The sequence below is a fragment of the Carettochelys insculpta genome, chromosome 5 (assembly GCF_033958435.1).
Source record: "Carettochelys insculpta isolate YL-2023 chromosome 5, ASM3395843v1, whole genome shotgun sequence".
Taxonomy (NCBI): Eukaryota; Metazoa; Chordata; order Testudines; family Carettochelyidae; genus Carettochelys; species Carettochelys insculpta.
In genome coordinates, this window is record NC_134141.1 from 35,066,381 (window position 1) to 35,092,908 (window position 26,528).

Genomic DNA, 26,528 nt, shown 5'->3' on the forward strand with positions numbered 1-26,528 from the left:
CTCGTATTCGTCTTTCCGTCGGAATTGAGTGACCGATCCGGCTTGGCTACGCTGATATCGAGAAGACGCAGAGAGGGTAAGATACACCCATGCTAAGTCTCTGACTTTTTTTTTTGTGCACAGCTAAAGAATTAAAGCTCTGTAACTAGTATCAAGATATCATTGTGTTAAATAATAACAGATATCTTTGTATTGGATTGTAACGTAACTTGTTAACACCTGTACTTTGCTAGCATATAAAAAGTAAACAATAGCCTTTTGTAACCGCACGCTTATAACTGTAGCTTAATAAACTTGTAACTAGTTAAGATCCAAGCCTAACTATTTTGTTAACCCTTTTGTCACTGCAACACAGCCGGCACAACAAAAAAACTTTAACCGTTTGGTTACTACAGCCTGGCCGTGGGTGAGTGTGCTAGGAGCTGCCTGCTCTAACAGTAAAAAACTGGGTTGCTTAGGACCCAGGGGAGTACCTCACCGCACATTACCTGGCCACCGGCTAACACTGGCACAGAAAGCATAGTATTGCTGAGTTATATTTCTTCAGTCTGCTAACAATTCCCCTTCAAAAGCTGGTAAGCTGATAAAATTGTTTCGTGAAGAACTTTAGGGTACGTCTACACTAGGAGATTAGGTCAAACTTAAGATCGTTCTTTTAAAACACCTGATTTTGTAAGTTTGAGGGTATGTGTCCACATGGGCACATGAAGTCAATGAAGTGCATCCCCATTAAGGTTAACAGCTTTGACTTTGTCAGCAATGAACAGCTTTCTGAACAGTGTATAGTCCCTAAAAATGTGTGCATCATGTACCTTTACTGACCACCCGATATTCATGTCAGTGAAACACCACTTGTGATCCACAAACACCTGCAATACTATCAAGCAGTACCCCTTGCAGTTTATGCACTCTGTGACAAGGTGGTCTGTGGGTACCTATCCCACAGTTCCCACTTGCCCCTTTGCATTGTGGGTTAAACTCCCAGTGTCTGATGGAATAAAAAAGTGCCACAGGTACAAGCATATCACCTTTCCTCTAATTATGAGCAGTCATACACCAGGTCAATAAGCAGAACACAGCAAGGGACACTGCTAATCAAAGAGGCTTTGAAAAACAGCTTTATGAATGACCAGACAGTGACGTGACAGTAATGACTGTTGTTCTTGAGGAGGTGCCTTGTGTATTTCCTGTGGTGGCCTGTAAGCCCCACGCAGACACACACCCATACACACACACACACCCTGTTCAACACAAGCAATTATGACATTATTTTTGCAAGCTTAATTGTTTTTTATTTCGGGGACAGTACAAGAGTTCATGGCAGGGGCTTTGGTGGTGGATGAGCAAGGGCAAAAGGTTTTGACCTCACGGGCATGGGAATGTCAGCCTTGTGCTCTGGGAAATGTCCCTTTGAGTGGAATGCAAAGCTCCCTTGAATCCCCCTCGCCCCACATACTGGGGTGTGGATGGAGAGGATGGAACAGAACATGGTGAGGAGGAGGTGGAGTGCGGCTCTGTGCTCCTGTACCAGGCACTTCAGGAACTTTGTCTGCTATGTCATCAGCTTCAACATCTCCTCCTGGGTCTAGATTTCAAGCTTTTGAGTGTTCTTCTCTTTTCATGATTCACTCTCCTGTCTTCCCAGTCTACCCTTCTTTCTTCCAGTGTGGTTCTCCTCCATGCATTTAACTGTGCCCTGTCTGTGTGGGCAACTTGCATGTGCCCTAGGAACATATCTTCCCACCTTTGTTTTCTCCTTCCGATCTGTGCCATGCTGTACACTACAACAAAACATAAGTGAAAACCAGACATTAGGAAGATACATTGACTGTAGATGAGAGAAGTTTTACAACACACAAAGGAATTTCATGAAAGAGCCTCTGTTGCAAATAATAGGGATGTATTATGTACAAGGACAGATTTTGACTTTTAAGCATCCTCTGTGCAGTGGGTACAACACAGAGATCTTAAGGGACCTCTTTGACATGGTTCACTTGCAGTCATGGTAAGGCACAGATGCTTACCATGCTTTCAAGTCTGTTGAGTCCAAAAGCAGTTTCTGTAGCTGAGCATGCTGAAAGCAGGGTGGGGTAGTGGCTTTCGGGGCTGTAGCCCTGGTGGTCATCACGTGTTTCTACTCCCCACTTTGCTGTGACAGTGAGTGTTTCCTTTCCCCCAGGAGCCCAGGGAAATGGGGGCAAAGCATGGCAGTGTAGCTTGTGCTTTCCTCCTTGGGGCTTTGTGTGGCTCTTGAGGTCAGCATGTGCTTCCTCAAGGGTATGTCTACACTAGGAGATCAGGTCAAATTTAAGATCTTTTTTTCTTAAACACCTAATTTTGTAAGCTTCAGGGTACATGTCCACACTTGGCTGGCACAGTGGAAGTTTCCCTTCCCCCATGAGCCCAGGAAGGGGGAGGGATGAGGTAGTCCAGGTATGGTGGAGCAGCTTGTGTTATCATAGCTTAATGCTCCTTCCCATGTTTTCTGTAGGTTGCAATGAGAGATATTAGCCTGCTTAGAGGAACACAGATTGATAAAGAATGGATGCTGACTAAATGTGGGCAGAAAGCTGGTCGGCATGCTGCACTGCTCTGTGGTGCAATGGTGTTAGTTTACTTACTGCTGGCTTGGTGTGGAAAGGTGTCCTATCATGGAGGTCAGAATAAGGCAGGCCTCCCCAGAAACCTTGTGTGAAGGATTAGAGTATCTGTCTGAGAGCTTTATGGAGATGTGCAGGGAGGATTGGTGCTCTGTCCCCAGGCAGATTGATAAGTTGTTCCAGGGGTCCTGTGATGTGTAGGTACAGCCCCCCCCACAGATCACCCAATTGCCTTAACCCACTTGTAGCAAGAGTAAAAATGAGAACTCACCAGAGGTGCCCTCCCTGCCATCAGGGTCCAGCTGCAAAATGTCTTGGGAAGAATAACAGAAAGGTCGCCGTGTTAGTCTGTATTCTATCAAAACAAAAAAGCAGACATGATACATTTTAGAGACTAACAAAATAATTTATTAAGTGATGAGCTTTCGTGGGACAGACACACTTCTTCAGATCTATAGCCATACCAGAACAGATTCAATATATAAAGCTTTATATACATGACTGCTTTTTTGTCCTGGGAAGAGGGGATAAGATCAAAAGTTACAAAATGTTCCTGGCTGTTGGTGAGATTATCTGCTCTGTTCACCTGCTGACCATTGCCATCCTCGTCCACATCTCATCCTCCATGTCTCCCCTACTATTGCTAGAGGCTGCCTGAGAAATCTCTTGGAAGTTATCCACTGACTTTGGAGGCAGTGGTTGGGATCCACCTAGCATCCCATGCACCTGCTCAAAGAAGCAATATGTTTAGTGATGACCCAGAATGTCCTTTTGCTTTGTCTGTCTTTTGGCATGCCTGTCTGAATGGCTTTGTTTTCATGCAGTACTGCTGGGTGTCCTTGGTGTATCCTTTTTCCACCATGCACTGTGAGATCTTAGAATAAATATCTGCCTTTTTTTTGTGCTGCTTAGTTCTACCAACACAGCTTCGTCCCTGCCATCCCAACAATAAGGTCCTGGATCTCCTGCACGATCAGTGCTGGAGCTCGTCTGTGACCCTGGAATTTATGGCCACATGTGCTACTGAGGGGTGCTTCTTGCTGCACTCACAGTGCTGGCCAAACATGAAATGAAATTCCAACTTTCTCAAGCCATTTCCTGCACACTTGCGCTATGTCTGCACTAACGAGTTTTGTCAACAGAAAGGCAGTGTGGATGATTGGGGGCGGGAGCGGCACAGCTCTGTTGACAAATACATTCTCTGTGGCACTGGCAAGCTGCCCCAGGAGTGGGGAGCTTTGTGGAGAGCTGACAGCCCAGGCCCGGGCCCTCAGCCTCCCTAACTGCCCAGCTGAAATCAGTGGAAGCACTCCTGGTTCACACCACACCACAAACAGAAGAAGAGTAGTATGGACATGGTAGGCCCAGTATAATTCTGTTGTGTTTAGGAAATTCTGCACTTGAGGAAGGAGTAGAGAATAGCGCTTGTCTTAGGACTATTGCTTCTTGTAGACTCACTATTCAGAAAAATAGCTTTACAATCATAATGACTATAAACAATTTTTAAAGTAAATGAACACTTAGATCCTGCAAAGGTGTTGAAGGATCCTGTGAATAGGCTCACCCTGACCTCTAATGTAGGACCTTACCTATTCTCATTAAGTATGTGCATGAAGAGACTGAGAAACCCTTAGTATATTTTTTTGTGGTGCAGACTCACATTTGTTGGTTTTCCACTTTGCAAATGTAAGGGAAAAAATCATAGGTTGCAAGGATAGGGGCAGGGAACTAGTACAGGATTTCAACAAAAAGGAATCGATTGTGGATTAAAATATAGAAGAGCTGGCTAGTCTAAGGCATATCCCTTTGATTTTTAGTGCGGTTGAAAAATGGAGACTGAAATTGGCATGAAAACTTACGTACACAGTCAGCAAATATGAGAACAGAGAAATGATGAAGGCCAAATGAATTAGAACGTAATGACTAAAATGTGGTGAATTTAATAAAAGGAATGCTGAAAGGAGGCAAAAAGTACATTTGTTTAGGCATGCTTGCGTAAGACTTTTCTGTGGGATAGATTCAATATGATCTTGTCTGTCCTAGAGTAGCTTACTTTAAAAGGAATGCTTTTCTTTTACTATATTGACAATACTATTTTATTTTCCTGTTGATAGTGTACTACAAGTAAATCCTTCTAATGCATTTGAATCCTGTGAGAAAGATAGTCCTTTAAAATATATATTTTTATTGGTGTTCTGCAGATACAAGCAGTTGTATATATGGTTTTCAGTAGTGTTGGAAATTCTTTCTGAAGTGTAGCGTAAAGTATCACATAGGGAAACCCATGTAAATGCTACAGGGGATCTAACACTAACACACATGAATAATATATTAGTAGATGTACAGCACATATAATTAAAATTGAAACAGTAAAACAAATTTTATAAAATATTTAAACTGAATAGTGGGGAACACTGCAGAAATTTGCATATATTTGTCCTTGTTTGCCTATGATACGCTATCAGCTCATGAGAGAGCTTTTAGGGGCAAGATGTTTTTCACATTGGAAAAACTGCTTGGATTCTTGGATAAGCAGTGATATGTTGGTGTGTACATAATAGACAATATAGTATAATTTTCTTGAGGGTGTGGAGAATAAACCTTCTGTGCTATGGCCAGATCAGAGGGAAAATTTATTAAAATAGTGAATCATAACTTTAGAACAAGTGATAAATAATGCCTGAACTGAACTGCTCCTTCTTATACTGCCCCAGCAGTTGGGGTATGCTCAGTATGGCCAATGGGTAGGACTTCATTTGGCCTCTAGGCATTAATCCCCCTCAGCCCAGTGCAGGGTGTGCACACTTCATCATCGGTATGATTCCCCTGCCAGCTCTCTTCAGCACTCATAGCTGACGTAGCTGTGCCAGCAAAACTTTGTAACAGAAGTCAGGCTTTATATTCTAGCACCTGGATGTACTGGGGTGAGGTGTGTGAAATGTGCTTAAAGTTAGGTGCATCCTCAAATGCTAGCGCAGGATTGAGACCTTAGTACTTGGTGAATACCTCACTATGGCTTAATAATTGAATGTCAGTTTTTGTTACTTACAGCTGCGTCTACACGTGCACGCTACTTCGAAGTAGCGGCACCAACTTCGACGTTAGGCGGCGAGACGTCGAAGTCGCTAACCTCATGAGGAGATAGGAATAGCGCCCCGCAACGTCGAAATTGCTGGGTCCTCCATGGCGGCCATCAGCTGGGGGGTTGAGAGATGCTCTCTCTCCAGCCCCTGCGGGGCTCTATGGTCACTGTGGGCAGCAGCCCTTAGCCCAGGGCTTCTGGCTGCTGCTGCGGCAGCTGGGGATCTATGCTGCAGGCACAGGGTCTGCAACCAGTTGTCAGCTCTGTGTATCTTGTGTTGTTTAGTGCAACTGTGTCTGGGAGGGGCCCTTTAAGGGAGCGGCTTGCTGTTGAGTCCGCCCTGTGACCCTGTCTGCAGCTGTGCCTGGCATCCCTATTTCGATGTGTGCTGCTTTGACGTGTAGACGTTCCCTCGCTGCGCCTATTTCGATGTTGGGCTGAGCAACGTCGAAGTTGAACATCAACGTTGCCGGCCCTGGAGGACGTGTAGACGTTATTCATCGAAATAGACTATTTCGATGTCGCAACATCGAAATAAGCTATTTCGATGTTGGCTGCACGTGTAGACGTAGCCTACGTGTATGGTGTTAACAAAATTAAGCTTAAGTGTGAGAGGTTAGGATGTGGGCAGTTATGCCTGGTGGTTGGAGCAGGAGTTGGTAGCCAGGAATAATAGTCCAAGTCGAAATGTCAGAGCCAAGGGTCAGAACTAGGAGTGAGATAAAGCAAAGGCAGGGTAAGGTCCGAGGCAGGGACAGAAGAGGATTGGAGTTAAAAGTAGAACAGAGTGGGATTGGAACAAGATGGGAGCCACACTGGGATAAGTAGGTGCAAGAATTACTGTAGTCATGCGCAAATGCTGTGGGCAGCTGCTGAACTGCTACTGCTGAACTTAAGAGCTGGCCTGGTGTGTCTTCCCATGAATGAGGAGGTGCAGACAAGCAGGCAGCCTACAACAGGCCAGCTGCACCTTTAGGTTGCCCAAAGGCTTGCTGTGCTGTGGGCTCTGAATCATTCCTGACATTCAGTGCGTATTTGGCCAGTGCCAGGTGCTTACCTAGCTTCTGATTAGTGTGAAATACTAAGCTCACACTTTTATTAATATTCTTTTAAAATATTTTTATGTGAAAATGGAACAAGTCATGTGCTACCTCAGTATTTGTAACTATGTAATAAGTTCACTTGCTAAACTCTTGCATGGTGAATGGTCATAGAGAGGTAGCCATGTTAGTCTGTATCTTCACAAAACAAAAAAGCAGTCCTGTAGGATCTGAAGAAGTGAGTCTGTCCCACAAAAGCTCATCACCTAATAAATCGTTTTGTTAGTCTTTAAAGTGCTGCAGGAGTGCTTTTTTTGTTTTGTAAACTCTTGCAATTAAGGTAACACAATAAAGATTATAGGACAAGTCCAGCACCTCCTTTGGACTCTACTCCTCCAGCACAGTCTGCTGCACAGAGAAGGGAAGGGTGTGATGTGAGGTGTGGATGGAGTGTGTGGTCACAAGACCTACTAATGTGCTCATGCTCCCACTGAGGCCTGTGATAATGGACTACAAAGCTAAATGAGTTGATGGGCAGAGGCAGCCTTTGTGGATTGTGTATATGCAACTATTATGCTTGTGGGAAGTATATGTCCTCCATAGACCTGCCCATCTACTCAAGTTGGATCCTGGGCTGCTCTTTGCAGAAGAAATAATAACCAGTATGAAATAATAATTGTTATATAATTTAATTCTAAATCTTTTTAAACACTTTAATATTAACTGGACCTCTAAATAGGACCGGCCCCTTAGTTTGAACCTATCTACAAGTTCTCCTGGTGAAAAGCTTATTGAAAGAAAACCCAGTGGTGGGAGTTGAAGTATTCTCCATAATCCTGTTGCTTTTGGGACATTAACTAGAAAGAAGAATTTTTGAGACTGAAGAAACCACTACCTACCATGAAAATATGGATAATTATTGCACTAGGCAGGTTGCAGCTACACTAGGCATGGACATTTCAGAAGCAGTATATCATTGATTTCCATCCCATCTTGTCAGAAGCATTGTGCCTTTCTAGATGTCTTTGCAACAATTAATTGTTAATTTGTCTGTTTTTATGGCAGAAATAGAAAAATGCTATAGTCTTTGAAATTTTACTAAGGCTTCGTCTACATTACACAGCATTTTAGCGGGATTGCTGTGTCAACATGGTCAGGTAGTATAAACACTGTTGGCAGAGGGGCAGGGGTGTTGAGCACTTGTGAATGTCAAAAAAGCTTTGTTTTTCAGTTGCCAGTGTAGACAAAGCCTAATTTTAACTTCTTGAAGGGCCCTGCACCCCCTCCCTTGCTATTTATCCCAAATGCATGTTAGTGCACACTGAAACACTGTTTCAGCTATCTGTATTCTCACATTGTCTGAGGTTGGTTTCAGGAAAAAATGATGTCCAAAGAATGTTTTTACATAATTAGTCCTACAGTAAAAATGCTAATTGAAACAAAAGTCTGTTTACTCCTTTAATGTGTTTTTTCCCCCTTCACCCATTCCCTGTCAAATACAGGCCAAGAAACACCAGACCTTCCTAGCAGAGACGTGTGAAAACAACTTGAGAGAACTGAAGTTACTCTTGGAGAGCTTTACTATGTCAAGCCAGCGGACAGCAGGTTAGTTGAAGGTATAAAATGACAGATGCATCTGTCAGTGTTCCAAAGTCACTACATTGTGGGAATTCTGCAGATGCTTCTTGCATTCCCTCTTCTCAACATGCTTTGATTTGATGACATGATAAGAGCAGTTCTCACAGCAGTCAAGTGGCCTTGCTAGCTGTGAAAGGGTGAGGGAATGTGGACCTGCTGTTGTCAGCCCAGAACTTGATTTACAAGTGGTGGGATCTATATGATCGGTCAGAAAAGGGCTCACTTGCTGTGCTCTAAATCCAACTGAGAAAAAAGTCCGTACAGTCTACCTGCAAGGGGAACAGATGTTTTCACTGAACTGAGCCAAATTCTGAGGCAACCTTCAGCAACTTAAAGGTCACGTATGTAAAAAGGTTATGTAGGACACAGGATGGAACACAGCTCTCTTTATAGCATTACTTTGCACTTCATGATCCATTCATTTAATTTAAAACAACACAAATATTGTTCCAATTTTATACACAAACATGAAATTGCAAATTTATTGTCTCCAATGTATACTGTGTGATATTATATGCATATGTTGTATCAAATGCAACATACTATTCAACAATTGAGATAGGGACTGAGAGAAATAGGAAATTTGAGAGGTCCCATTAATTTGAAATCGAGTACATTTATTTTTGAAAAGGGGAGAGTTTTACGTCCTACAGCTGAATTTTCCCAGACAGTTTTATTGTGTGCATTTTTTTAAGTCTTATATTCTTATTTAAGGAGTTCTTTTTCTTTCTGGTTGGTGCATGAAAGATGCACATGCTTGTTTATTGGAACCTATTAAAGTATCTACAAAGTGCTGTCAAACCCATGCACACTAAACAAGCTGAAGAAATAAATATATTTCTCTAATCTTTGTTATAACAATATTAGGAATTACTTTTTTTAGAAAAGTAGTTTAAAAAAAGTTCAGAAAAGTTTTTTATGTTCTCGTCGAGCTTAATGTGTTATATGGTGCTATGTATATGATACACATATTTCTGCAATACTTAGCAACAAGATACATTGAGGGATTTTGTGGCAGCCTTTGATCAATTTTTGTTTTTTCTTTACTTTCCCTGAAATTTTGGCCAAGTAACATTGTGACAGACTGACAATTTCCTGAATAAATTTTACTGAATTAAACTGAACCCCAGTGAATTAGTTTTTAGCATATTTGGAGTTCATTGTATCAAAGATGCAGTTGTGTATGTGTTTTTATGGAGTTGTATGTATTTCCATGTGAAGGGTAAATAAATGAGAGAACAGCAGGCAAATTGACTCAGGTTGTAACATCTTTAAAGAAGGTACTCCACTGCAGAGGTGTGCATATACTAGTCAAAGTGAGTTCTATGGTAACCCATTACTAAGAACAGGGTTTTAAATAAATAGCCTGGCTTTAAACTATTCCTGGTCCAGTAAATGAATGGGACCTCCGTCCAGACAGGGTTCCAGTCCTTATGGTAAAACTGGAAAGAACCAGGTTTCCTAGAATCCATATTATGGTAGGTATTAATTCTGGTAAGCTTATTAGCATGCATGTCGGTCGCGGTGGGCAATATGTGACCCACAGGATGGGCACAGTTCATCAGGCTTAGCCTCTGGCAGGCCTCCAGACACTTTATTTGCCTGTGCATCTGCAGGTATGGCCACTCAGTTCCAGCTGGCCCCAATTCGCTGTTCCTGGCCAATGAGAGCTGCAGAAAGTGGAGGCCCAGCCTAAAGCACTTCTCACTGCTCTCATTAGCTGGGAATGGCGAACTGCTGCTGATGGAAGCTTTGAGAGACAATACTGATGACACAGTTAAATAAAATGTCTTTGTGACCCGCCAGGGGCTAACCCTGGTGAACCACGTCCCCTCTCTGGGCTGCATATTGTCTACCTGTGATATAGATTTTTTTTTTTTGCTGTTTTTAGTGTTTCATCTGGAATGTTTTATACTTTAAAAATAAAGGAGGTTTGCATAGAGATCTGTGTGGTAATATATCTGTAGCTGTTACACTGGTTATCTGTCTTTAAAGAGAAAGCAAGCAGGTGTCCCTCGAAATGTCCGTCTGTGCCGTAAAATATACGAGGGAAAGGAACTGCGCAGCTTAGAAATACCCCAATCAGAAAGGAAAGAAACGTGCATTTCCACTCAGGAGGGCAATGTCAGGAGAGCTTGGTGCCCTGAGAGTGAGTGCCTTTGTGAACCACTGAGGGAAAAACAGGTACAGTTGTCTTGAACTGTGACACATGTCATTCCAGATAAAAAGCTTTAGGCGAGCAAAATAGAATGGAAAAGCACTCTCTCTGTCTCCCCTTCCCCCACCTCCCACCCGTATTTCTGAGGGTTCCATTGTTTCTTATAAAAACATCACGTCATTTAAAATTGCAGTGCTATGACCTCCCCACTTGCACATGGGCCAAAAAACCTTCTCAGTGTGTTTCCAGGTGCACCATGGGAACCCATGAAAATTAATGCCAAAATTGTTAATATTAATACCTATGGATATTTCTCCTTCAGTTTCCTGGGATACTATGCCATTTTGAGCAGCTTTTCTCAGTCATGGGTTGCCAGCATTCTAATTCCATAAAACTGAACACTGTCAAACCCTGCCTTGCCCCTCCCAAGTCCCCACCCCAGCTCAGTCCATTTTCCCTCTCTCCATCACTTGCTCTCCCACATCCTTGCTCATCTGCTCCTTTTCACGGCAATGTCAGAACAGACATATTTATTGTTTGGAAACACTAAATTCACAGACACTAGAGCTGGCAGTGAAATAGTGAAAGAGAGTAATTTAAAAAAAATAAATTTCACAAATTTTTCATGACTTTTTTCTCTCCCCATTTTCGATAATCAGCTCCATGTTTCTTTGTTTACTATTGTTATTTTATGTGGGAAATTAGGGTCACACGTTATCACAGATATAACTGAGCCATTAAAGGTTCACTGTGGAAGCTCAAATACAAATCCATAGAGCACAACCACTGAAGTTCACCTGGCCACGTCTATATAATTAAATCTGTAGAAACTTACTCCCACGCCTACGTGCAGATACACATCTCATGACTTCCGCCTTATCTGTTATTACAATTGCTGCTTAATGCCTAGATACCCCAACTGAGATCAGGGTGCCAGGGTGTTGGATGCTGGATATGAACATAATAAAGATTCTGCAACAAAGAGTTTGTAGATAGACAAAAATGGCAAGAAATGTATGATACATTGGCTCTTCTGCAGTTACTAGTCAATTACATTCATCTTTCAAGAAATACATTTTAGAGTTCCCTTTTCCTGTAAAAACTTGTTACAAAATGAATACACACATATCTAATGTCATCAATTTACTGGAGCACAAGCCAATAAAAATAATGAAAGAGGCTATAAAGTTTATTCACACAGGCACCATTGTGTGACAATACATGTATCCATTTGTACAAAATCCCACAGTCTCTTACATGCATAAATACGTGCATGCACACACCTGCCTACACAGAGACACTTTTTCATACAGTTTTCCAGAGGCTGCCGAAATCGTCCAGTTGGTATGAAGGTGGGCTGGAGAGAAACGATGGGGTGGGGATAGGGCAGGAAGTAGGAGAGGGCAAGAAGGCAAGCAGGATGACGTTGGGGAGTATGGGAGGAGTTTGTGAGGTGGTTGGAGTTGCCGGGAGGCCGGATGCTGAAGGCTATGGGTGTATGAACATGTGGGGGACACAGAAATATATAGGGACGTATTGGGAGTGCAGCAGTTTATGGAGATGAATGGGATGTAGGAGGGTTGAGGGACATGGGGATGGTGGTTCTGGGAAGTGCAGAGGAGGGGTAAGAGAGAACTGGAAGGGGTACAGGGTTCAGATGGGTAGGTGTGGGAGGCAGGATGGGATGGGGGGTTGCAGTGAGGGGCATGGGAGTGGACATAGGATGGGGAGGGATTCAGTAATTGTGGGGATGGGGTAAGGGGCTCAGGACAGGGAGGGATGCAATGATGAGGACATGGGGTGTGGATCATGCCTGGCCGGAAGGAAACCAGGATGCTTTTACTACTTCCAAGTCAATCAGGGCTCCCGGACACAGTGGGCAGGCTGTTTGTGAGGTCAGTCCCGCAGTGCTAGACTCCACTTCACCCAGCACCCTTATGCTGTATACCCGTCCACACACAGCTGCTTCCTGCTTACCCTCCTGAAAATACTTTCCCTGTACCCAGCATCCAGTGTGCCCCCTCTCTCTTTTCTCTTCCAAACACTCCCCTTTCCAGTGCCTCACTTCCTCTAGCCCATTTGCAGCCCTTCAACCTGTCCCCTCCAAACACTCTAACACAGCACCCCTCTATCCACACTCTTGTTCCCCTTCTCCCTGTTCACATCTGTATCCTCCCTCCCTGCCCCCCGCTCCAGCTGCAGTCAGACACAGTCCCAGGTAGCTGCTCCCTTCTGCAGGCCAGAGGCAGCCCGAGGTGCCCCTGCCCAGTGAGGCTTTGCTGTTCCTGTCCCTGCATACTGTTGCGCCAGACCCGCCCCCCACCTGCTTTCCCATGTGAGCACTACACGGTTCCCTGGGATTGCAGAAGGTAGGAACTTTCTCTGTCTCGATCCTGCTGCATGATCTCGGAGGCAGAGCACCAGGTGCAGTGGTTGTGTGTACCCCCATTGGCTGGAAACAACCAGGAGCCATGCAGCACAGCATTGTGACTAGTTTGAGCAGAGACAAACAGGAAAGTTCTACAGTTTGTCCTGCACATTCACAGCGCTTTTCAATTGAGTGCATTGTATTATAGTCACCGTTGTTTAGCTGGCTTCTTCCCTACATTTTCTTGCATATGTTTTATAACATTGATATTTCTATTATTACTTTCATGCCCACAGAGAGACGCTATTGCTCTGTGGTGCAGACCTGGAGAAAAATCTAGAACCAATAATAATACAGATGTGGAGCTTTTAGTATCGCCTTATAGCCAAACATAGAAACAAGCTGAAACTTAGGAAAGGTAGCACCATGTCACCAGCCTGCTCTCTACAGATCAAAAGCAAGTTCTTCATGAGTCCATCTATCACGGTATCCTGTCTTCTGACTGTGACCAATGCCAGATGCCCCAGAGGGAATGAACCGAACAGGTAGTCATTGAGTGCTCCCTCTCCTGTCATCCATTTCCATGCTCTGGCAAACGGAGCCTTGGGGAACCATTTCTGCCCATCCTGGCTAATAGACATTGATGGACCTAACCTCCGTGAACTTATCTGGTTCTTTTTTGAACCCCGTTAAAGTCCTGATATTCACAAGATCCTCTGGCAAGGAGTTCCATAGGCCTACCATGCACTGCATGAAGATAAACTTCCTTTTGTTAGTTTTGAACCTGCTACCCATTCATTTAATTTAGCAACCCCTAGTTCTTATAATATGGGAACAAATAAATAAATTTTCCTTATTTATTTTTCCATACCTGTCATGATTTTATGGACCTCTATCATATTACCCCTTAGGCTTCTCTTTTCTAAGATGAAAAGTCCCAGTCTTCTTAATCTTTCTTCGTGGGGTACCCATTCATTTCAAACCCCTATTAATTTTTGGTGCTCTTTTCCGAACTTTTCCAATGTCAATATGACTTATTTTTTTGAGATGAGACGACCACCTCTGTATGCAGTATTCAAGATTTGGGCGTACCATGGATTTATATAGAGGCAATAAGATATTCTCGGTCTTATTCTCTATCCCTTTTTAAATGATTCCTAAGATTCTATTTACTTTTTTGACTACCAGTGCACATTGAGTGAATGTTTTTCAGAGAACTATTCACAGTAACTTCAAGATCTCTTTCTCTTGAGCAGCTATAGCTAAATTAGTTCCCATTATTTTGTATATATAGTTAGGATTATTTTTCCAATGTGCATTACTTTACATTTATCAATATTAATTTTCATTTGCTATTTTGTTGCCCAATCACTTAATTTGTGAGATCTTTTTGAAGCTCTTCACAGTCTGATTTTCCAAGCGGTCCAGTTGTATTTACCTCTTGGATCAGATCCTGCACTCCACTTGGGACTAAATCAAGAATTGCCTCTCCCCTTATGGGTTCTAGAACCAGCTGCTCCAAGAAGCAGTCATTTAAGGTACCAAGAAATTTTATCTCTTTATCCCCTCCTGAGGTAATGCGTCCCCAGTCAATATCGGGATAATTGAAATCCCCAATTGTTATTGAGGTTTTTTTTTATTTTGATAGCCTCTCTAATCTCCCTTACCATTTCATAGTCACTATCGCTATTCTGGTCAAGTGGTCAGTAATTATATTCCTACTGCTATATTCTTATTATTAGAGCAAGGAATTACTATCCACAGAGATTCTATACACCATTTTTGTTTATTTAAGGTTTTTATTTCTTTTGATTGTACATTTTCTTTCACATATAGTGCCACTCCCCCAGCAGCACAGCCTGTTCTGTCCTCCCGGTGTATTTTGTACCCTGCTATGACTGTGTCCCACTGTTTTCTAGTTCCATCAAGTTTCTATATGCCTATCATAGCAATATCATCCTTTAGTACAAGGCATTCTAGTTCACCCATCTTATTGTTTAGACCTCGAGCATTTGTGTATGAGCACTTTCGGTTTTTTTCACTATTTGTCCGCCATTTCCTGATGTGTTAGATTCTTTTTCATTTGATTGTTTCTCATCTGATCTTACCTAGAGTTTATCATCTTTGATCCTCTCCTCTGTACTAGAACATAGCGAATCCCTGTAAATAGACCCTCCCCTAAGAGAGGTCTCTGTCCAATACATGTGCTCCTCTGTCCCCATCTGTACTTAGATAGGGTGCTAGTGCAAATATAATTTTATAGAATGCTATGGCTGGTCTAATGGAAAAGTTTAGAAAACAAGATACTGTGTGTGTGGCCTGACTTTCTGTGTGATCCTGGAAAAGCTGCTTAAGGTCTGATTTATTTAGACATGCTGAGGAACTGTAGCTTCTGTTCACTACAATAGGGTTGTGGGTGCTTTGCATCTCTGTAAATCATGTTCTTTTATCTCTGCTCCTTGATTTCTCCCTCTCTAAAATAAGAGCAAAGCTACAGTGAAGATCTCTAGAAAGAGATGATATAAAATATAAATTATGTAATAATAATTATTGTTATTTCTATTATTCCATATGAAATATGCTTATAAAGATTACACTGTTTTGTAGGCAGAACTGAGGACAAAGTTGTCAATCTGTTATCTTTCATAATGCTAGAAAAATGCAAGGTATTTATCAATTGGCAACCTATGAATGCTTTGAAAACTATGAAAGTTTTTTTGTTTTTGTTTTGTTTTCAGGAATCTTTTGAAGGCAGATGTGAACTACTTTTGTCAATATGACCTTAGTGAGGGAAACTAGATAGAAGTTGTAATTCAAGTGTTTAGTGAATACATACAATATACACATAATGGATATATCAGCCTTAAGATTTGTAATTGAAACATTATGTCAGAAAGCACAGACATATAATAATAATAAAAAAATGTTGTTTCCGTTTGGAATGGAATTCAAGAACATTTAAGGAGTTTTAAGACCTTTCCTAGCATAACAAACTAATGTGATCTTTGGTTCAGCAAGGGTTTGTTGAGAAAGTGATGTATTACTTACTACATTACAAAATGCATGCTTGGTCAGAAGATACCAAAATAATGCTGAAAAACTGCAAAGTAGTTACCTTTATACATGTTTTGGAAAGTATGTCCCTTTGCAGTGTAAATGTTTTGTGATCTGACTGAATGACATATAGACCTAATAGCCACTAAGCTACATACATAAAACTGGATATTGAGTTCATTAGTTGGAGGATAACTGCAAGTATTAACTGGAGATTGCAACTTTGTTTGTTGTACAACAGCTCTTGTACAGGCCAGTTATATCTGACATGAAACTATAGATGTATGCCTCAGGGAGAACAAGACTGCTGTTCAATATTCTGTATTGTCACTGTAGCTCTAACTAATTTTAATATCTCTGTTCCAGTTTAAGCAATTCTCTGGCGCTCTGTGACTTAAAGGGCTTTATTTTCATTCTGTAATTTTTCTTTAGACAAAGATAAACCTCCAAGCCTCTCTGTTGTCCTTGAGACTTTGAGGGGTACCTTGACAGATTACCAGAACAAGCTGGAAGATACATCTAATGAGGTAACATTTGCACTGTTTGGCTTCATACATATAGCCTTCGGCCTGCAACAGTACGTATTCCTCACTTGTTACAAAAGGTCAAAAGAATGGGAATGTTGAGTTGACAGCTACACAGATACTAAAAAGAAATAATGTCCATCACTGTTCTTCGTCTAAGCTTGCCCTACAGTAATGTTCTACTTAAATATAAAAAATAGTTTGTATTTTTTTATTTTGAGCTGTTGAACTTCTAATTGTTTGCAGTAAACATACACAGAAATATGACACTTTTTGTCCTCCATTAAGGGCTTTAGTTAAAAGGTGACATAAGTATTTTACAAACTTGAGTTTCAACATACATTAGTATCAGGTGTGTAAATGTGAGTGCCCTTATAAGAAAAGTGGTTATTTTCAGACCGTCTGTGTTATTGGTAAAGATTGGTAAATTTCATCATTTGAAGGGGTTTTTTTTTTGTCATACAGAGGAAGTAATATATGCATTATTTTTTTCTAAATATAACAAAGAACAGTAACAAACATTTCAATTTTTTAAAAAAGTATCTTTTTACATATTTCTAATGTGATTTGGTTAATCTTCTTGGGTCTAAAATGTTATATGAATTTGTAGCTTTAAACAGCAGTTAGCTGTATCTTGTCAAAGTCTTTTAATTGTACACAAAAATGGGAAAGCACTGAAAAGTGTCAGTATTCTATTTTTAGCATTCCTAAGCTTTGTCTTTTGTTTGACAAAATTATTATTTATTCAGTTACTCATTACATTTCAAATAAATTGTATTAACTTTGCTTTTTTAACTGGGAAAAATAGTTTCATTCAAGTCCTCTGAGATTTCTTCAAGGGGAGCAAGAATAAGTGACCATAGAAATGATTATACTTATGTAAACAGCAGGCTCGGTTAAGTCTCTGCAGTGAGATAAGATAACCAATGTGCTTAGTTGATTCTGAATGTCTTCTGAGGCCCAGGTCTCGATGCTGAAGAGTAACTAGGAACATATTACCCACAGAGAGTTGTTACTTGGGAGGATGAATGTCACATGATCCTCAGCACAGTTGAGAAGTCGACTCGGCAGGGTTTGGCTCAGTAATGTTCTTTGTTGTGAAACAGTGCCAGAGACAGCAGTGGGGAGGCCAAGGGGGTGGCTGCTAAGAAAGCAGAGAGAGTACTCTGACAGAAAGAAGAATGAACTGTCAAGGAAAATAAATCGCAAGCTGATGACCTGCCACAAGACTTCCCAGTAGGACTACATGTGACAGACCCTGAAGTTGTCATGCAGAGCCAGAGACCACTGAATGCCCTCGTGGTAAACAGAAAGGGCAGTGTTCTCTCCTTGATTTTCCTCATAGATGCTGCAGCTTCTGTTTTTTATGCATTTTGTCCTTAAATGTGTTTGGTAGTAAAACTCTTGAAATAAAACTCTCAGGGATTGTCAAGGGCACCACCCAGTACGTTTTTATAGCACTAAGGTTTTTGGCTTGTTAAGTTTTGCAGGATATTGATTATGACAGGACCACACACATAGGTGGATGTAACTAATTATTTGGCTTTACATATATGGCTGGACCTGTTCAGTGAACTTGTGAACTTATTAGCTCTAATTTACTAAATAATAAACGTCAAAGTTAGTAATTCAGTTTCTGTACTATCAGTTTTCAGAGAGGTAGCCATGTTAGTCTGTTTCAGCAAAATCAACAAGGAGTCGAGTGGCACTTTGAAGACTAACAAATTTATTAGGGCACAAGCTTTTGTGGGATACAGCTCTCTACTTGAGAAGCTTGAAGTGAAAGAAAAGCAGGGATAGAAAGATGGCAGTGTAACATCACTGTTAATTAAATCAGGGTGGGTGTGGTTCACTTCCAACTATGATATAAATGTGAGAATACCTGAAGGGGAAATTACTTACTGTAATGAAAGAGCCATTCCATGTCTCTGTTCAGGCCCATTGTGATGGTGTCAAATTTGCATATGAATTCCAGCTCTTCAGTTTCATGTTGCAGTCTATTTTTGAAGTTTCTTTACCTAAAAGAAGCAAGTTGCAAGTCAATAAGAGTGTCCAGAGAGGTTAAAGTGCTCCCTGTCTGGTTTTTGAATGTTACCATTCTTGAAATCTGATATGTGTCTATTAATTCTGTTGTGTAAAGACAGTCTGGTTTGTGCAGTATACATGGGAGAAGGGCATTGCTGACACATGATGGCATGTATCACATTAGGAGATATGCAGGTGAATGAGCCATGGTGGTATGGAAGAAGTGGCTAGGTCCTGCGATGGTGTCAGTAGGATAGATGTATATGGACTGAGTCGACAATAGAATTTGATGCAGGGATTGGTTCCTGGTCAATGTTTCTGTTGTGGGTTGTGAAGCTGGTGGTGAGTATTTGTTTCAGGATGGGGATCTGGGGGGTGCTATCTGAAAGTGAGGACTGGCCTGCCTGACTAGTCCAAGCTGAAATTGATGGGGGTATGTGTGGGAATTGTTGAAATCCCTGTGGAATTCTTCAACGGCCTCCTTGTTGTGGGTCCAGGTGAGGAAGATGTCACCAATGTAGAAGAAGTGGAGGAGGGGCACTTGGGGGCAAGACCTGAGTAAATGTTATTCCAAGTCAGACATAAAAATGTTGGCATAGAGTGAGGCCACGTATGTTGCCACCCATAGTGTTAGCACTGATTTGAAGGTATTAATAATCCCTATCTCTGAAATGGTTGTGGGTGCAGACAAAGTCACAAAACTCAGCCAGCAGTTATGCCGTGACATCATCAGGGCTACAGTTCCTGATGGTTTGTAATCCATCCTTGTGTAGAATGTTGGTGTAGGGAGCTTCTACATTCATAGTGGCTAGGATGATGTTTTCAGGGTGATCACCAATGGATTGTAGTTTTCTCAGGAAGTCAGTGGGGTCTCGAAGTTAGGTAGGATATTGATAGCGTAGGGCCCGAGGACGGAGTCTGTATGGCCAGAAAGTAAGAGTGCCAGTGCTTGAGATGATGAGCTGTTCAGGATTTCCAAGTTTATGAATCTTGGATAGCAGATAGAATACCTCTGGTCAGGTCTGTACAGGTGTGCCTGCTGCACAATTCTTCGTGTTGGCAGAAGCACTCTGTGTAGGAGTCTAGCTGGTTGTTTTGACAATCAGATATAATCCACACAGTATCCTTCTTATAACGTTAATAGAATGGTTTCTGTGTGTCAGTGTGTTGTTCAGTGCTGTGGTGGAAATAGGCTTCTAGGTCACATCAGAAGCGTATTGTGCATGAGGTGGTGCAGCAAAAAAAGAGTCCCCAAAATAGGTCAGATTATTTTGCCAAGCTAAGCATATAGTTGGCGAGATTAAAAATATTGTTGGATGAGTCAAGAGTAGACCCTTGTGACATGATGGATTTTAGACAGCTTAGTGTCCTTTTTTTTCTGCGGAAAAGTGTGTGTTGTAAATGGCTTGTCTTGGTTTAGTAAAATCCAGCCATATGATAGTTTGACTGGAAGGTTGGTTTTGTATGAGAGCCTCTAGTTTTGAGAGCTTGTTCTTAATCTTCCTCTGCTTTGCTGCACGGGATGCTGATCAGGTGATTCCATAGTTTCTTTGAGAGAGGGTATTAAAATTAGAGCATACACTTTCATTTGTTTATGTGATTTTGACGGATGCATAGATGAGGGCTGACTGTTGTGCAATATGGAAAAGACAGACATAATTTTGGTAAATTGGGCAAAGCAGCTAACAGAGTTGGCAAGTATTTTATCAGCATCCCAGACAGTGGGAATGTAGATACCACTTGTGAATTGTGAATAAACTTCAGGTGTGCTATGGAATTCTAAGCAACTCCTGGATGCTATATTCTGCCAATGTCTGGTTAGAGGAGCATAGCATTTTCTTTCACATAGAGACTTGGCTACCATTATTTGTGCCTTTTGACACCTCAAGGTTAAATTATTGATGGACTGCTCTCTCGGTCTCTCTATTGAAACTGGAAAATGAAGCCAGCACATATTGTGACCACATGTCAGATCTGGCATCTGGAAGAGGGCAAATAACTCTACTGCTCCAAGGTCTTCAGTGGCTTTTTGTAAGGCCCTGAATGGTATGAAAATAGGCGACATGAAAGAATGTGTCTCCTTGAGTAATTCTGTTGCTGTTACAATCAGCAGGAATGCATGAGCTGAAGTCCCTTCAGTTTACACAAAAGGATGCTACTTGCAAGGATTTTATGCAATAGGCCATTGACTTTGAAACTTGCTTGGCAAAAGTCACTGAGAGCTGGATTTGTTAATATTTCTGGCACACTTCAAAACCATTTCCCCCAAACATTTTAGAGTTCATGGGATCAAAGCAACAGAGCATTTGGCTTGATGTTATTCTTGCTATTATTTATTTATAATATCAATAACAATACAGGTTGGACCTCTGAAATCTGGTACTCTAGTCTGGCAACATCTGTGATCTTGCAAGACCACAGAAGTTGCTGGACCAGAGAGAGTCCCAATGGCTGGGGGAGGGGGGACAGCTAGCTGGGAGTCAGACTGGGCTAGTGACGAGATTACTGCCAGCAGCCAGGGAGCTGGCAGTCCAGCATTGGCCTTGGAGCCATCACTGGGGCTGGGGAGCCAGCAGCCCTGCAGGAGCCAGGGCCAGTCGGCTGGCATTAGGTGGGGAGTCACCACTGGGCTGGGGAGCTAGTGGCCTGGCAAGAGCCAGAGAGCCCCCATTGAGGAGCCAACTGGCCAGTAGAAGCCAGGGACCGCCTGCTGAGGACCTGGTGACCCAGCAGGAGATGGAGACAGGAGGTAATGGGGGCCATTGGCCTAGGGGGCAGCAGTACATGGCTGGGAGTGGTGGCCAGTGCCAGGAATCAGTGATCCTGCAGCAACCAGGTAGTGGCTGGGATTAGTGGCTGGGAGCAGGCCCACAGCTGGGAGGAGAGCCTGGGAGTGGGAGGACAGCAGGAGTCACTGACCTCCCCGGGTCTGGCAAAAGCCATGGTCTGGAACAGGGGGTCTGCAACCGAAATTGCAAGAAAAGCCATTTTTTTTTTCAAATTTAGTTAGAAAATCAATCCTTTAAGAGCCGCAATGCACATGAATAGGAGCCAGTCCTTAATAAATAACGTCAAACTATGCTTTTTATCATCCCGATTTTAACAACAGTGCAGGTGCATACACAATTATTTGTACCAGTTAGAAAGTTATGTTACCCCCATCTCCAGGGTTTACCTACCTCAGCCTCCAAATCTGCCCCCAATCCGCAGGCTTTACCCCCATCCCACAAGCCCCCAGGCTTAGCCCCTCTGAGGCCCAGTCCCGCCCCCCCCACGCCCCCAGGATTAAGTAAGCTCAGCGCATAGTTCTGCCGTGGCCATGGCCTCCTCCACTGCTCCATGCCACTGCCACCTCCTTCTTGGTGGGCTGTGAGGCTGCACGGCTCTGGTAGGGGCAGACTCGGCCACCCCTCCCGCCAGCTATCCTGCTGGCTGACTTCCGCCCACACAGGGCGGTTCCCTGTCTGGCCGGCTTTCACTTCCAGGCTCCCTGCCATGCTGCCCCTGACTGCTCAGCGGCTCCGGAGCTGCCACCGCTTAAACGGAATTTATTTTTAAATAAATAAATAAATTCAGTAGAAGTGGCAGCCACCTCCGGAGCCACAAGAGCAGTCAGCAGTGGCAGTGCTCAGAGCTGCAAGTAGCTCCTTAAAGAGCCACAGGTTGCCAAACCTCGGTCTGGGACCACTCAGATCCCGAGGGTGCCAGACTGGGGAAGTGTAACCTGTATTTAATAGAGCAAATTTATTTAGTGGTGAATTTGATAAACCATTCATACTTGATATCTGAGGATTTTCTAATATATTATGGCTTTACATTTGTATAGAAAATAATAATTTACATTTAAATAACTACATAGGCTCCCTAACACTCAACCGTTTTTCTTTTCCCAGCTAAAGAAAATGAAAGCTTCCTGTGAGAAGACAACAAAAGAGATTGACTCTTCCAAACAAAAAATACGGTCTCAAAGTCAAGAGCTTAAGGTATATATATTTTTAATCAGCTGTAACTTCTTAGCATAGTGCATATATTTCTGGTCTCACTTAGATTGTACCTGTATGATACATTATCTCTGCTATCACCAAATAAGTGTTTGTATCACTTCTTCTGAGTAGAATGTCAAACCTCAACTTCGTGCCCACGTCATGTTGCCTTATAGCGGTTTCAAGATACAGATGGTATAAGCTTACCTGTGTGAATATTTCAGAGGTTGCATTTGTGAATTAGTGTCTATTTAAACAGATGATTTGTCCCTTTAGTAGTTCTCTTACTTCCTCATTTTGTGCTTGTTTGGATGGCAACAATACAAATCTCCTGAACATCTTTTTCTGCAAGGTTTCATTTTTCATATCTTGTTCTGTGTGTCTAAAATATGTATATACTCTGAAAAGCTTTTTTCTGCTCAAACATTTGATATTTTTTCATATTTGTTACTTCTTTACTCGATTTATGAACATAAAATTCACAGTTTTAAAATAGTCACTGTTCTTTTCTCTTTCATTATTTGTCAAATTTTTGTCTCAGCATAAGGTTCTTTTGTATTACTGGGTAAAATGTAGCATTTCGGCCATGTGTTAAAAAACTACCAGCCAGCCAGCAGTGAGAATATATTAACTCCACAACCCCACTGGGTGAGTTATACACAGATCACTAGAAAGCTGAGGATGGTCCTCTATTCCTCTCAGTTGCTGTGGGAAATTTGATCACGTACATTTGAAAGGTGTCAGTTAAAGAACTATAAAGGTTAAAGTCACAGTATGAAATGTGCAAAATTTACAATAAAGAAAGGTATCTGTGAAAATATTATGACCATTATGGCAAATTTTGTGTATAATTCCATGAAATATTAGGTAATCCCTGACATTTGGAGAGAGCGATAGGCCTAAATTAGTGCCAGTAAAAATCACTGATCTCTAAGCCAAGCACTTCTCAATGGTTGTTGGAGTTCTGATTTTATAGTCTTTTTCAGTAGACTAAGACTATAGTCTTGTGGAGCTGACATATCACTTTTATAATGTGTCATGTCTGGGTATATCAGTGGCCCAGGGACTAAGGAAGTCCTGAGGTCACTGTTAAACTCTTATCTTCCAGCTGGTGGTGTTTTGTATTACTGCTAATACTAAGTGTGGCCACTCCAAAGGTTTCTCAAATTCTTTTAGTGGAGATACACTGTTTCATTGTTACAATTTGTTATTGACAGACTTTGTAACATTTGTTGATAGTAAGCCAGTAGCCTTCCATGGCATGAATTGAACTTGTCTGACATTAATTAATTTAGATTCAGAACCCCCTTATGAAGTAACGTACTGTTTTCCTGTTTTGTGTACAGTAGGATACGAGTGATCAATAAGATTCTATGAGATGTTAAGTAGTGGCTTTTCCCCCTGAAGTCATTAGAAGTTGAGAGTAAGGCTTAGCAGCTGAGAGGACCAAATGACTTTCCCTGGGTTACGAAGTAAGTTGGTGGCAGACTGGACAGTAGAGTGCTGTTCTGCCTCCCAAATGCTTTGACCACAAGACTTGTTTGTAAAGCATTCTAAATACTGCAGATTTTTATAATGAAAATGCCTGCTCTACATAAGACAGTTATTCTACCAACTACTTTTTCTCTATTAGGCAAACTTTTGATTTAGTAAATCAGTTTCTGCACAGAGATACACTGGTGTAAATCTGTAGAAACTCAGTTTAATGTAAAGCTAATACAGAATCTGGTCTAGTATTTCTTCATGTTAGAGCTTGCTTAAAGAAGGATTACCTATTCTTGGATTTGAGTGCTTTTTATTAAGATATTACATGAAAATGCAACTGTGATGAGTACCCGAATAAACAATTGATACTGTACTTTACAAATAGACAAACAAGATATTAGTATATTAAAATAAGTCTACAGATACGCATGTGAACTACAGTTTGATCCTCTTGAATCTGGAACTCTCTTGTCCAGCAACATCCATAATCCGACATGATTTTCATTAGCCAGATGACCACTTATCATGGGTGTGGCCAAGTTTTCCATCATCCCATGAAGTTTCTCTACAGCCACCAGTCCTGGCTCTCAGAGTTCTGTGTTGTTATTTAGCTGTAATTTACCCCCTAATTGTCTTCTAAGAGCCCAGTAAGCAGTGGAAGTATTGGTAATGTTCCAGACAATATTGACCACCCATGGTCTTGCAAATTCTGTCATTTGGCACCGGTTGGATTCTGAGGGTGCTGGACAACAGAGGTTCAACCTTTAGCTGCTTTCAGTTTTCAGTGTTATCTTGTTTTGGTCCTCAAGAAAGCTGTCAGATTACTAGCCCTAGAAGTAGAAGTCCTATATTCACAGAAAAGACATGAGTGTCTGTTATTGCCAAGCAAGTTATACTTCCTGGTGTAAAAATCTGCTCAGATTTAATGTTGGTTCCATTTCTGAGGTGATATCTGTGATGTGGGCAATTATCCAATGTACATTGGACTGAAACCACCAAAACCATTTCACACTAAACATAAAAAACGATAACAGCCCATGGTTGCTACCAGACTGAGCTGCATTGAAATCAGTGATCTACAGTACAAAATAATTATATCATTTCACCAGGACTACCCAGTTTCATATGTCTGCAGGAGATGGTATTTTTACATTGTGTTCAGATTTTCAGTTGAAGGGACCTTCTGCAAAGAGACAAACCCAGCCACAAAAGGAAGGTGCTTAAGTCATAGAGACTTTGGTTTTGCGGAACGAATAAAAATGGAGCAAAGGCAATAGTCCTGTAAGACTTGTCCTTTTGCTTCACTCTATTTCCTTATTCACAGAGAAAAACACACTGACATTAAAATTTGGCACTGTGAATTAGAAGTAAGCAGATAGCTTATTTTTGGTTGATTTGAAAATATATCCTCATATAGACCTTTGCTTCCAAAGGTGCTGAATGTTGGCTGAAGCAATGTGGTATGGGATAAAACTGTTACCAACCTTTCTGTTTGTGTGTTTATTCTGTAGGAAGTTCGGGATAGCCTGGCTGATGCCAGTGAAGAGTTAAACCATCTACGCACTAAGTGTGCAGATAGAGAGGCTTTAATAAGCACTTTAAAAATGGAACTACAGAATGTACTACACTGCTGGGAGAAAGAGAAAGTACGTGCCACAGAATCGGAAAATGAAATCCGGAAGCTTACCAGAGCTTACCAGAAGGATACTGAGGTATTATCAGAGACAAGATGACTGTCAAAAAGAGGCTTTATTTAATCTTGGCTTTACATACATTGGATGGTTGCTTTAAATCTTATCAGGTTTATCTGCAAAATATGACTTTGTTATGTATTTTGAAATACATGTTTAGTATTGTCAACATTTTCAAGTGTCTTAATTCTCTTTCATTACATTTCATGAAATGACTTAATAATTTCACTCTTCTGGTCATTTACATTTTAAAATGCCTGTCTCTTAGCAAGCATTGTTTCAGGCAAATGAATTTATTTAAAGACTCATGCCTGTGGTACTATTTTTCGGTATTTGTAATTTAGTTGAAAATAAACATGTATATTTTATAGTTAGAATCTCATGGCGTTAATTACTAATTCAAATAACAACCTCTCTCAAAACTAATCCTTACCCCACAAATAGCAAATGTAGAATTATGGTCATTTTTGCTCTCCCTCTACCAAATCAGTGTTTCCTGTGCTTCTTTGGAGTGATTGTGCCTCTCCAATGCATTTTAAGTATGTGTGTGCCCAGTGCATCAGGGCCTGAGATTTTTCTATTTTCAGTGTCCACTAGGGAAGTGCTTATATCTTTAGCACTATATAAATGGGGACTGCTTACTTTCCTTCTTAATTCCTTCATATCATCCATGATTGGTAGTTGGAGTGCATTGGAATGCAGTCCGAGTTTTCTTCCATTCTTTAAAGATTTTTGTCTCCCTCTTGTAAATAGTTCATAGTACTTGTTAGTATATATTTTCTTCGTTACTTTGTGTTACAGCTTTGGGTGTCTGATTCCTATTATATAAAGGAACCAAACCCAGGATATTTCTTGGTCTCTGGGCTATAAGTTTTGGCGC

General features: G+C 41.5%; 1 protein-coding gene across 3 annotated transcripts in view; it reads left to right on the plus strand.

Moving 5' to 3' along the window:
- CCDC171 (coiled-coil domain containing 171) overlaps nucleotides 1-26,528 on the plus strand; it is a 247,266-nt gene that overhangs the window by 57,404 nt on the left and 163,334 nt on the right. For all 3 annotated transcript variants that reach the window (XM_074994928.1, XM_074994930.1, XM_074994929.1), the window contains 4 exons: nucleotides 8,225-8,327; nucleotides 16,373-16,467; nucleotides 22,383-22,472; nucleotides 25,469-25,669. In XM_074994928.1, the coding sequence (XP_074851029.1) occupies nucleotides 8,225-8,327; nucleotides 16,373-16,467; nucleotides 22,383-22,472; nucleotides 25,469-25,669 (489 nt within the window). The remainder of the gene's footprint in view (nucleotides 1-8,224; nucleotides 8,328-16,372; nucleotides 16,468-22,382; nucleotides 22,473-25,468; nucleotides 25,670-26,528) is intronic.